Genomic DNA, 14,260 nt, shown 5'->3' with positions numbered 1-14,260 from the left:
TTAAAAGAAAGTTCCCTGAGGCATTAAGAAGAAAAAGCCTGCAAAAAGCACTCTAGTAAATTATAACTCTGAGGATAAAATATGACAAAAATAATTGCTAAAGTGAAAACCACAGCATAAAACTTGCATGTGCTCTATATCATATGTTTTCAACTTTTTTTTTTTTTTTTATTCCTGTCACTGAAAGAACTACTCCTGGGAGAATAATTGGGATTTTCCAATATGTCAACCCTCTCAATTTATTTAGAATTTTGAATATTGTTTTGAATTCTGGATATTTAGCATAATGATATTTAGTGATAGTCATATTTGATTAGTGGTTATTATTTTATTACTATCTTCATTTTATAAGGAGGAATTCAAAAGCTGAAGTAGTAAGGTCACTTGCCCATGTTTTACGCCATTAATTGAAAGAGCTGGGATAAGCTCTTCCAATTAGGAAGAGCTCTTCCAAAAGGAAGACCTGGCATGAGCAGAACCTGGTCTGTTACCTGTCATGATATATGGTCTTTCAATGGTATATGATCCATGTGACATACTGTAGACAATAAATTTGTGAGTCATTTGAAAGTTAAAATTCAAGGAAGTACACAGGGTGATGTTAATTTTTCCTTATCTTTCTAAGACATGTGAGCTCTTTGGTTTAGAGTAATTTTCAAATATACATTCTCTTAAAGTTACACATTTAAATTAACTTAATAGGTAAACCAGCATTCAACCGATGTACTCTTGCTTACATCGAACCAACAGTTAATTTGAAACTTTTATAATTATATTTTTTCAAGTGAATTTAATGTTCATTAAAAACACCCATTAACATAAGAGTGCACTTTAGAGTTAGGCCTGCTAAATTCAAATCTCTTATTCACTGAATAATTGCAACCAAGTTACTTAGCTTCTCTGAGAAAAAAATATTTAACTTTTTCTGAGGGTTTATAATGTGCCAGACACTGTACTCGGGATTTATGTCCGTTATCTCATTTCATCTTTACATGAGAGACTTAGAGTTTCCTTATTTTGTAGATGAAGAAACCCAATCTCAAAAAAATATAGTACCTTTCTTCTACATTATAGATAATAAGTATCAGGGCTATTAATTCAAATTGAGATATTTCTGACTCCAAAATCTTTTTTTTTTTTTTTTTCCACTTTTCATTACCCTCAGCTTCTTCCAATACCCCCTTAAGGGTTCTATGAAATTAGATGACATAGTGTGTGTAAAATACACAGTAGCAGCCTCATTGTAGGTGCTTAAAGAGTAACATGAATAGTTTCTATTTTTTTTTCTTTTTTTTTTAAAGATTTTATTTATTTATTGGACAGAGATCACAAGTAGGCAGAGAGGCAGGCAGAGACAGAGGAGGAAGCAGGCTCCCTGCTGAGCAGAGAGCCCGATGCGGGGCTCGATTCCAGGACCCTGGCATCATGACCTGAGCCGAAGGCAGAGGCTTTAACCCACTGAGCCACCCAGGCGCCCCGAATAGTTTCTATTTTTAATTATGAATTTTCCAAGTAATATCCTAGTAGATACTCTGCTTGGAAAGTGGCATATTCTACTACTAAAGTCCTCAGTAGCAGGATGACAGTAACTGTGAAGGAAAGTCATACGGTGAGTCATGAAATGTTAAAGATGTGAGAAAGCTTAAATATCATCATATCTAACATTGTCTATTATTTTTTGTTTAGTGAGCTTGTGGAACAATATCCTCTTACCCCAAACTGTTATATATAAACAGGTTTAAGTTGAGTTGATATGGTTGAGTGGGATGGAAAAGAATCCTCATTTTGTATCCATGTGGTCCATGAGACACACCTTTCTGGAACCCTCAGGGCTCCATAAAGCACAATTTAAAAATTACCTCTCTAGTAACTTTCTCCTTTTTTTTGCATATGAAGAAGGCCACAACAACAAAATATCTGATAAAATTTGCGGTTAGTAGAGGAGCTACGGCAAGAAGAGATATTACACTTGGTGCTTTCTATGTCCTGCTGCAATGCACTTTCCTGGACTCAGAGCTACATAAAAGTGTCTACAGAAAAGCAGTCATTTGGGGGCGGCTGGTTGGTTCTGTTGGTGAACCATCTGACTCTTGATTTCTGGCTCAGGTCATGATCTCAGGATTGTGAGGTCAAGCCCCGATCTGGGCTTATGAGTGAAGCATGGATCCTGCTTAAGATTCTCTCTTTCTCTCTCTCTCTCTTTCTTCCCTTCTAAAAAGAAAGAAAGAAAGAAGGAAAAGGAAAGAAAAGAAAAAAGAAAAGTGGTGGTTGGTATTTGTTTGTAGGATTTTTGAAATATTTGTTCCTATACATAGAAAATAATACAAAAAATTATTTCAGTCTCTAAGATTATAACAGTTGTCGATAAAGTATTACTGTAAAGTTTTGCATCATTGGGAACTTTCTGGATGCTAAAGGTTGCTGAGATTGATTTCTGGGAGCAAAGAGTAAACACTGTACTTATATAGCTATTGATTCTCCTGAAATCGGAATGGTCTAGTAAGAACTAATCCATCTGCCAATCCCTGGGGCACCTGGCTGGCTCATTCGGAAGAGCATGTGACTCTTGATCTCGAGGTTGTGAGTTCGAGCCAGCCCCGTATTGGGTGTAGAGATTACCAGCTGCCAATCCCATTATGCAATAAGTTATCAAGCCAAGGAAGGTCTAGAGAGGAGGGGCTGTTGTAAAAAATTTGCTTATTCTAACTTGTTTATGAGTAACACCACAATACTCTCTTGAGTTACAAGCTTCTATTGTTTTACTCACTTACACAGACTATATGCTTGTAATATCAGAACAAATACTTGATGTGGTGTAAACTGCAATTGCATAATTATTTGCTTACAAAATAAAATATCATTGAATATACATATATAAGACCTATACATTGTTATTCATTTAATCAGAGACATACTAAATATAATAATAATTTGGACATAATTTTCCTAAGCTAAAAATAAAGTCATATTAGTAAATATAGATCACTCCATTCCAAGGTTTTAGGACAATAAATGGCTGAGCCTTTAAAGAGAACCTTAGCATGAGGGGTACTTGGGTGGCTCAGTTGTTAAGTGCCTGCCTTCTGTTCAGTCTTCTTCCCAAGGTCCTGCGATCGAGCCCTGCATTAGGCTCCCTGCTCTCTGGGAAACCTGCTTCTCCTTCTCCCACACCCCTGGCTTCTGTTCCCTCTCTCACTGTCTCTCTCTCTCCCTCTCTCTCTGTCAAATAAATAAATGAAAGCTTAAAAAAGAAAAAGAAAAAGAAAAGAAAACCTTAGCATGAGCAATAGAGTGAAGATATGGTTTGATGATAGAAGAAAAATGCAGCATGATTTTTACCCCTAAGTAATTAATTCAACAAGAATTTATTGAATATCTTCCTCATAATCTATAAGATACACTTATATATGAAGAATAATTTGGGAGATGAGGAAACGATGAAACAGATGTGTATAAAGATAAATTATGAAATAGAATAATGATGCTATAATCTAGGAACAAAATACTGTGCAAAAATCATAATTAAGTTAATGTAATTACAGAAGCAATTTTTGAGACAGTAAAATCTCCCTTAATCTACATGTTTTTGGTCTGAAAGTCTTTTGATAATTTTTAAAAAGTTGAAAGGGGAATTTAAAAAATATGATAAAATACAATAACAATAACAAATACAATAGGTATAAACAAGTTTGGGAACAAATACCACTGACTCATGGTTTATAAAGTTTAGGCAGTAAGATCTTAAACAATCAGATTATCATGGACATTCGGTTAACTATTTTATGGGGGAATAAATATTTGGCAAATGTGGTGAGTTGGTTAAGTGGTTGAGAGTAAAGACTACTTCTTCTGTAATTAAATATTTAAGAGAAGAAAATATAACATATATATGATATCACATATATACATCTAGGTGAATACATAGGTGTTTAAAAAATGATGGCTGGGACCTCAACAGAGTTACTCAGGTGTTCTCTCTGCTGGTAATGGGTGCTTTTCAGGAGACGCTGGAGTGACAAAATAACCCAAAATCTGGAGTAGCTTAAAGGAGGAATACATGATTTACATCATATTGTGAGCAATTTATAACATAATTTTTTTTAGAAAATTGCCCAAAGAAAGTGAACACTCTTCTTAACAAAATGGAAACATTTTCTTTAACTAGAGTCCCATTTTAAAGAGCATTGTATTTGCATGTGTGTGTGAGAGAGAAAAAGAGAGGTAGACAGAGACAGAGAGAGATTCCGAAGGGTCATTCCAAGTAGCAAATGATGATCACCACTGTGACTTCTAAGGATAGTAGGGTCAATTAACTGGTATGCCCTTTATTTCACTGAGCTCCAGAAGGTTGGACTTATAAGCTTGGGAATTAGCCCTCAATAACTAAATTACTCTCTCTAATAGAGGTGATAATTTGAAATTTCCTAGGAAATTCCATGTGGGAGGAAAGAGTAATACAAACATTAGACACAGGAAAGAAAAAAAAATTAAGATTGTGTAATGAAGCAGGGAAGAACTTGTGACAAGAGAATGATAATTTTTTGAGTTGCTGTAATGAGGTTATCAATGTGACCTCTTTGCTTTGTGCCCCTCTGATATTTTAAATGAAGGCTCTGTCACCCATAAATGATTTTAACTGTGGATATTCTAAGGTATTTTAAGACATTTTGAGTTTTACATTACAGCTAAAAGTTGGCAAATCCAGGGAGCAAAAGGCTGGACTCGAGATCACAACATAAGGGGACATCTAATCCCGTGTCCTCTTTGGGAGAATTTGCCTTGAGTCATCTGAACTAAGATGAAATACCCAATTGTAAGCTGACTTAAGTCTTTACTCCAGAATGGAATGCGGGTACAGAGGGTCCCAAAGACCCGCCCCTCTGTTGGACAAACTATGCAGGAAATAGAGAATGACCCTTCATGAGGTACGTTTGTTTGAGGAATACAGCGTGAGCATCCATGAGAAATTGTGCAAACTAATCTGAGCTCCACCTTAAAAACTTTGGATAAATGCCTTATTTGGAATGGATGGTCCAAACAGAGGGTTAGGCATAAACAATGTGACATGAGATCACTAGCATTTTTAGGTAAAGTGCTTCATAAAATAGGAGATGAGTAGTGAGAACCTTGAAAATAATAGTTTCATCCAGCACTGATGAGCATACAGATTCCAAGGAATCAGAACCTTTTGGGAGAAGGGAGAAGAAATTCATATCAAATGGGCTAAGTGCATAAGGACCTGTTATCTGCTGTAGGATACCCTGGACAGCACAGGGCTACCTGGGACTGAATATGAGGAAATTGCTGAGAGACCACTGGCCTTGATATTCCATAAACCAGACAGACACATCCATGGGGAAATCTGGACCTAGAAAATGTTTATTTACATTTATCATACCTATATCAGTACATACCAGTGTGATTAACCACTAGACCTGGTGTGAGATTACCTGGGTTCTAACCCAACTCCATGATTTATAGTCTCTAATCCTGGACAATTTTCTCTCTGTGTACCAGTCCCCTCATCAGTAGAATGAAGGAAATAAATTATGTAGCATAAAGTATAGTTGTACATACAAAATTAGATAGCCTATGAAAAGTACTTTGCATACCCATGACCTAAGAAGCAATATTAAAATTATGATTTCAAGTCCATTACTATTACTGTAAAAAGATACTTGAAGAAGATATACTGAAAATGCTAATAGTGTGTCTTAAATTGTGTGGTTGTTGATATTTTTTAAGATATTTGTACTTTGGGGGATTTTTTTCAAGTTTTCTTCAATGAACATGCTATTTTGAATTAAGAGGAAACTTTTCTAATTGTCAAATTATTTCCAAATCAGAAGCATTCTTTTGTGGAAGCTAAAATACAAGTGATAATTCCTAAGAGAAAGTTTTCTTTAAAATCCTTTTAACTATTAAACACACGAATGCAATTCAAATTAGACTCTATTTCCTGCGATGCTATTCTCTGTAAAACAACCGGTAAAAAACTGATATGTTTTACTTATATTTTACCTTAGGGTACAACACGGGTGTAGAATGTTTGGGGATATGTAAAACTAGATTCGATATTTGTAACGACTTTGTTTTGAATTTCTCATGTTTAGCAGCTAATAATTGCACTTGAAATAATTAGCTCGTGATTCCTTTGTAATAGCTGAACACCAGAAATCGTGTTCTGAAGGTCAGCGGTTAAAGTAAATATCCTCAGTGGAATAAATGTACCTTTTTCATGGAAGATTAAATAATATCAACTGAATGTGCAGTCTTTTAAGCAGAATTCTAAATGACGTCAAACTGATTCACCTTCTACTGTGTGCATCTTACATTCTTTTGATTTAGTCCCTGTGCCCTTTTCTGTGCTTTCATTAGATGGAGAACCAGTCTTCTGTACTGGTAACTTTGGACCAGTTCATGTCAATTTATACCCAAGATTTTTCTCTACCATTTCTAATTTCTTTTTTTTTTTTTTAAGATTTTATTTATTTATTTGAAGACAGAGATCACAAGTAGGCAGAGAGGCAGGCAGGCAGGGCGGGGGGGCTGGCGAGAAGCAGGCTCCCCACTGAGCAGAGAGCCCCATGCTTCGGGACTCCATCTCAGGATCCTGAGATCATGTCCTGAGCCAAAGACAGAGACTTAACTCACTGAGCCACGCTGGTGCCCCTACCATTTCTAATTTCTTAACCTTTTTCTTTACTTTTCTTGCTGTTATGTCCTCCTTTCTAACTAGTGTAACCTGCCACGATACTACGATCTTTGTTATAAAACACACAAAAAGATAATTGGGCAGAAACATGAAAACACTACTTACTGCCCCATTCATAATCAACTTATCAAATAATGAATTTACTGCAAAGATAAACTTTTTTCCCCTCAAAATATATTTGGAACTCTTGTTTAAGAAATACCTCATGAGATTTTATTAAATTACTATAAATGTACTTACTGGTTTCTGGACACTGGTGCGATTTGGGATGGCTGTGGTGTCTGCCCAGATTCAAACGAAACTTGGAGCTTCATGTTACAATCCAGCTGGGGGTGTATTCTTGGTTTTTTTTTGTTTGTTTGTTTTGTTTTTTGTTTTTTTGTTTTTTAAAGATTTTATTTATTTATTTGACAGACAGAGATCACAAGTAGGCAGAGAAGCAGGCAGACAGAGAGGAGGAAGCAGGCTCCCCGCTGAGCAGAGAGCCCGATGCGGGGCTCGATCACAGGACCCTGGCACCATGACCTGAGCCCAAAGCAGAGGCTTTAACCCACTGAGCCATCCAGGCGCCCCTGTAATCTTGTTTTTGACAATAAAATCTGGACATTCTGCCAGACAATGGCTAGCTATTCACAAAATTAGATTTAATAAATAGGTATGATTTTAACTAGCCCTAAATGAAGACTGGATGCAAAGATGGCTTGTTGCCATCCAGTCTCCATTCTCACTTGTTTCTGTCATAAATGAAACCCTCACACTGAGTCTCATGGCTGCTCAGTCTGAAACCACATTTATAGCTTCCATTGCATCGGGCCACCATGTGCCTACACTTTTACCAAAGAGATGAGAGCAGAGATGATGTATGAAACCTCTGGTATGTGTCCTTGACGTAAGCTTTTTGCTGCTACATTTTCTTTCCCTGGCCCCTGGAGCAGAATTTAGAAGTGATGGTAGACAGCCTCCTTCATCAACAAACACGAGAATGATGTCCTCGGGGCCGCTAGAGTTAAGAGAGGGGGAAGCAGGATCCCTGGATAAGACTGCAGGCAAGAACCACCTGCTCTTCCTGCTACTCACAGCTTAGATGTTTGCTTCAGAAAGAAAACTCTTCTTATTTGAGACACATTTATTTTGGTCTCTCTTGAAACAGCCCGGCAATATTTTAAAATACTACTTGAGAATGTAAGAAATAATATTTATTACTGTAAGAAATATGTGTAGCATTTTTAGATTACAAAATGTTTTCACTTTTCTCAAAATCCACAAAATCCTGGGACCTCACTATTATTATCAAAGTTTCACAGGAAGAAGCGAAGGCCTGGGAACTTTTGCTCTGTCAAAAGTTACGCCAATATGTGAGTTCCAATATAACACACCTTTGAAGATATGCAGTTTACTTTTGAGAATAACCAATAGTAGCTCATGATTGCTTCTGCTGTGTTAACTTTTCTCCTTTAAAATCTTTATCACTGCTGACACCTACTTTACTGGGTCCTGGCTGAAATCCTGACTCACGTGTGACCTCCAGGAAGTTTCTTAATAACCAAAGACCTCAGTTTCCTCATCTGCTTATATAAAGATGATGGGGGAGGGGAGAGGCAAATGTGTTTTTCAATAGCAAACTGCATTTTATTCATGTACATCAGCCTAGCGGCCCAACTGCAGAGTATCTAGTCAGGCTCATTTTATTTGAAAACCTTTAAAATGAGTATTATTATTCATATTTGAATGCCATACCTCATAGCATGCAGACACTATAAAATTTGGCTAGCAAGTAGCCCTTGATAACCAGTGGGAAATCAGCTCAGGAAGTATGGAGAAGGAGGCAGTGTGAAGAATCCTGATTTAACCACCTGAACACTTAGGTACAAATGAAGCTGACCCCAGAGATAAGGACCAGCTTGCCTTGTAGCAGAACCCCAAGAGGAAAGAAATGTTTATTACACTCTGTAAGTGCATAGTCATTGAGGCAAGTGCTTCTTCTCCCTAAACTGAGAAATGGGTGTTAAGAAAACACTTTTAAGTAAAAGCTCCTAGGTAGAGATGGAAAGTATGCTTAAGGATGTGGAGAGTGGACTACCAGGCTGAAAGGTGTTGCTGTTGGAGACAATTGATTAGATGGGGGATGGACAGAAAAGCAGGCACACCTTTCCATCTCTTTCATGGATCCTTCATTTATTGAAATGATGGGCATTTCTATCAGTTAAGCATACTAATATGGTTCATATAGTTAACTTATAAGAAATCAATAGCAAATTTGCTTTTATTTATCTAGTTAAGGTCTACTCATGTTACTTTTCTAATCAGTCCCCAAATAAAACTAAACATTATTTTGTCATTCAATTTTTATCCTTTGAAATTTAGTGGAACAACTACAAGTTTACTGGGGAGGGGAGTCAGGAAGAGTAAAGCATAATTAACATTATGTTACTATTTTAACTGAATTTTACTTCCATGAAGACCTTAGACAAATGCAAATCTGGTTGCAGAATGAACTGGGTTTGAATCCCAGCTTTGCTGAAACGACTTGAGGTTTTTTAAACTCAGTTTCCTAGTCTGAGTTGTGAATAATGTGCATGGTTATTGTGAGATTAGAGATGTTAGGCGTCAACTACCTGGCACTCATAAGCAAAGTATATAGATCATGTACTGATTGGCTCTGCTCCTGTGCTGAATTAATCAGGCCACAATAATCGCTTGGGTATAGTACTACAAAAAATCTGATCTAACAGTACCATGTTGTTGGTTAAGCTGAGGAGATATAGCTCATGCAGAATGAATGCTGACATAATGCTTAACTGCCAGCCCTTTAATGGACTTCTGTTGACCAAAATGAGGCAGCGAATGACAGAGAAAATGCAGGTATGAAGGCAGATGACAGTCTGGGCCAGTGGGCACATAGGCTGGGAGAGAAGCCTTGGTTTTGCATACATTGATGGAGAACAGGTAACCTTTACACTGTTTCTCAAAAAATAGCTAGAAAGTGCTTGTTTTATTTTTTTTTAAGATTTTATTTATTTGAGAGAGAGCTAGGGAGAGAAAGCATGCACAAGCTGGGGGAAAGGAACAGAGAAAGAGAGTGAGAGAAGCAGACTCCCTGCCGAGCAGGAAGCCCAGTGCGGAACTCGATCCCAGAACCCTGGGATCATGACCTGAGCCGAACGCAGATGCTTAACAGACTGAACGACCCAGGTGGCCCGAAAGTCTTGTTTTCTTAAAGAACAGTGATAATCTGTCGTTTATTATCTGCAAAATATTACTCATCAGACACAAAAGCAATCCTTTTCTTCCTCAATATAGTAGTGTACACTAAAACTTTAAGGCATTTCTGTAACTTCTTTTCAGGGGTTTAGCATTTTCATTTAGCTGATTAAAATCCATTGTAGATGATAATTATGCCAGCTTTTTAGAAAAATCATTCAAACACTCAAAAATGATTTTAAAATCTTTAAATGGCTTGTACCAGATTTTTATTTCTCAAAGGGTTTCTACTTATGGAAAATTTGCTTAGATTATGCCCTTTTGTCACATTCTCAGTAAATGTTAAGTCAATGCAAAATGGGTGGATTTGTATTTCTAAAAATAACCTCTTTCACAGGAAGAAGAATTAAGGAAGAGTGGGGAAGCCAAATATGCCCACTTGAGTGATGAACTTCATGTATTAATTGAAGTGTTTGCTCCACCTGGGGAAGCTTATTCACGAATGAGTCATGCCTTGGAAGAGATTAAAAAATTCCTGGTTCCCGTAAGTGTCTTTCATTTTTCACAAAGTTGTTTCTCATAACTTTTTTTTTAAGTGTGCCTTTGATCTTCACTGACTTTTTAAATGGAGAGTCATATGGCAAACTAATTATTTGTGGAGTTGGTAAGAAGGTAAAATAAAATAGGTTACATCAAACGATTAGCACAGGACCTGGCATGTTGCCACATACCTAAGGTTTGACAAGTGTCCTCCGTACATCACTAGTTCACAGTCAGGAAGAATATGACGAATGACACATAAACACAAATATGTAATTGAAGTAGTGTGCTTTTCTCTTGTGTCTGAACCACTTGGTAGTTGACATGTATTCTTGGTAATTTTTCATTAATAGAAAAAGCATTTGCAGGTACAATGGGAGGGGGAAAGAGATTAGATATGAAATATTTGCAACAAGACAATGATGTTACTTGAAAATATCAAATGTACTGTTATGTGACATTATGCCAGGTGCAGGCTCATTATAAAACATAATGTAAAATAATCAATATTAATAGGGCCAGACATTTGTAGACATCAAACAAAAATTGGAAAAATAAACTCATTGCACTCTGTGAGAGCAGCAGAGATTGTACATTTAGTAAGGCAGCAAATTCAGGGCCACATATTGGGTAGAATTCTCTACTGATTTTCTAAGAAATAGAGGAAGGTTAAATGAATGAAGCTTTTATAAAAGTTGACAATTTAGCATTCTAGGAAGAGGTCATTCAAACAGAATTGGCGCTGGGACTTAGAGCTGGGAATAAGATAATTGGAAGAGAATGCTGAGTAAAGTTTTCTGGAGTGCCTGGGCAGAAGTCTTTGGCAGAGGCGCAAGAGAGTAGCTAAGATTAATCTGTTCAATGAAGAAACGCTGTAGATTTCTAAAGTAAGCAATAAACTCAGGAAATGGGTAAGATTCATTGATTGGCAGTGATTTTGAGAATGGGAAAAGGAAAAAAAAAAACAAACAGAATTTCAGAACATAAAAGCATCAAAATCTAGCCACATAATGTATTTATATACCCAGTGTAAAAATTTCTGTCAAGACAAGGTTATAGAGCAATCCCATACCACACTGATTATTCCCTAACTTTATATGCACACAGAATTTCTGCACAGTTTATTTGCTGGTGCTTATCAGAACACCTTCCTAAATAGATCCAATATTTCATAAGCGTGAGGATGTTATGTTCTGTCTTCCTTTTGCCTCCAAACTAAATGCCTAGTGCTCTTGGGTAAGCAGTTTTACTATACTTAGATCAGGCCTCTAATGATATAGGTGGTGTAGAAAAAGCCTAGGACTTCCTACATTACTAACTCATTTCATGCCTGTAGACAAATAATTTAAATTCTCAGAGCTTCAGCTTCTTTAAAAAGAAGAGAACTATAACTGATTGACCTCTGTCACAGTTATTGTGAATATTAAATAGCATAATGTGTATGAAAGGACATAGAAAATTACCAAGCAACACTTAAATGGATGCTTTTAATCTATTTTATTGTTATAATAGATAGAATCTTGGAATGACTTCTTGAGGTTAAATATGTAAGATGAAACACTATATAATTGCTACATACATATTGGATCTAAGTTGTGGGCTAGGTTAACCCTGTTTTATTATAAATGCCAGTGATACATCTCCCCTATTTCTAGACCTTGTGATACGTGTAATCATTTCATGTATAACTTCTCCACGGAAATATAGACCCCATGAGGGCAGGGCTGGCAGTGCCTCTTGTATTCTCATCACTTAGCATCGTGCATGGCGCAATAATTATTTGTTTGGGAGTCTGACTGATGGAATGGCAGATTCATAGGCACCAAGAGTGATGCAGAGATATAACACAGCTATTTGGGTCAAGTTGAAAGCATAGTATCCCAAAATTAAGATGCTTTATATATACCCACCTGGATGAGAAACGAAAATCTCACATTGACCCATACAACCTGTTCCTGCCCACCTCTGGGATTTTTCTCTCTGCCTGACCGACCGCTCCCTCTCTGTGCTCCAGACATGCCGCCTTTCTGCTCATCCCGCACTCCAGACTCTCCAGGCTCACTTCTCACCGAGGGTCTTTAAAGATTCTTCGCCAAAATACTGACACAGCTGTCATTCAGGTTGCTGCTCATGTTAGCAATGCAGGAAATTCCTCCCTGACCACACCGTCTAAAGTCACCTCCCTACATTTGTACAAGCCTATTCTATTTTGCTCTCAATATCACTGGCCCCTTAATTAACACTATAGTTTACTGTCTTCTCATGCTTTGGCCCTCTTTGCTTACTTAATTTTCCTCGTAGCTTTTATAACCTGTTCCATATCTACACACATACATATATATATATGACTTATTCGTTTATTGCTGGTTTTCCTACTAAAATATAATGTCATGAGGGTGGGCATTATTGTCTAGTTTTACTGCTTGATTCCCTATTTTGAACTATGCCAGATACATGGGAACACATAATAAGTATTTTTTGTATGGGTGAATAAGTGATTGAATGAATACTTTTTTGTTCACTTTTTAAAATTTTTTAAAAGATTTATTTATTTTGGTGAGAGAGGGAGCATACCAGTGTGGAGGGGGCAGGGAAAAAGGGGGAAAGAGGGAAGAAGTCTTCCCACTGAGCCTGGAGCCCAAGGTGGATCTTGATCTCACAACCCTGAGATCTCAACCTGAGCCAGACTAGAGAGTCAGACTGACTTAATCACACAGATGCCCCTGAATAAGCTTTTTGAAAAATAAATAGGGGCACCTGGGTGGCACAGTCAGGTAAGCCTCCAACTCTTAGTTTCAGCTCATGTTGTGATCTCAGGGTTGTGAGATCAAGCCCCATGTTGGGCTAGGTGTGGAGTCTGCTGAAGATTCTCTCTCCCTCTCCCTCTGCCCCACCCCACCCATGGCCCACCCCCCAACTCATGCTTTCACTCTCAATAAATCAGTATATAGATAACTAAATAAATATTCTGATATCTCTCAATGTTGTATTAGCTAATTATACAATCAGTAGAAGTCCTACTTGATAAAATTTTCCCATTAGCCTTATTTGCCTCAGCACCAAGCAAAGGATGGCAACTGTCTACTTCATCTTTCACTGGAACCACAGGGAGCAAACATGAACTGCCAGTTCTTTTTTTATTATGAAAAATTACTTGGTGATCCAAGTTTCTTTTGACATTCAATATTAAAGTCTACAGAAATGCTAACATATCAGGACATTAAAATTTACAAATATGATAGGTGAAGAATTATAGCCAGTAAGAGGTATGCTAGAACGACATAGAAAGCTAATGCAGAATAGGACTACCATCTAATTCCTCTACAAAACAGAATGTCTTTCCATGGTCACAGTTTTTATCCAGCATGTATCCAATGTGCCCTATGTCTGGAGGTTGTAGTTGTTCAAGACTGCTGACTTTGGAACATACAACATGTCATGAAATGTCTGAATGCTGTAAGCTGTTGGAAAGCAACACTATTTTAGTACTTTGCATGAATTGTTAAGGGCAAAAGAATTATTATTACCTAGGGAGAAAATTTCTAACTTGCTGGTCTCTCCATCCAGTTACTACGGTCTTATCAAAACAAGTGGGGTGGCATGTCAATAAAACATCAATACATTGAATTCTCCTAATTTTTAATCTCTAATACTTAGAGCAGATTCTCTATTAAAGTTTTCATTTATTGCTAATTTGTCTTACAAATACAGATTAAGCCTATTAAATCATTTGACAAATAATGACAAAAAGGGTTTAAAATCCTAAACTAATATACGTTTCAATAATGGTAAAGGCTTTCTCTT

General features: G+C 37.0%; 1 protein-coding gene across 2 annotated transcripts in view; it reads left to right on the top strand.

The window, feature by feature from the left end:
- The window catches only part of KHDRBS2 (KH RNA binding domain containing, signal transduction associated 2), a 482,992-nt gene that overhangs the window by 200,691 nt on the left and 268,041 nt on the right, over positions 1 to 14,260 (top strand). For both annotated transcript variants that reach the window (XM_080806642.1, XM_080806643.1), the window contains exon 4: positions 10,314 to 10,460. In XM_080806642.1, the coding sequence (XP_080662768.1) occupies positions 10,314 to 10,460 (147 nt within the window). The remainder of the gene's footprint in view (positions 1 to 10,313; positions 10,461 to 14,260) is intronic.

The sequence above is a fragment of the Martes martes genome, assembly GCF_963455335.1.
Source record: "Martes martes genome assembly, chromosome: 6".
NCBI lineage: Eukaryota > Metazoa > Chordata > Mammalia > Carnivora > Mustelidae > Martes > Martes martes.
Note: the sequence above shows the minus strand (reverse complement) of the source record. Positions and strands in the feature narration are given on the sequence as shown.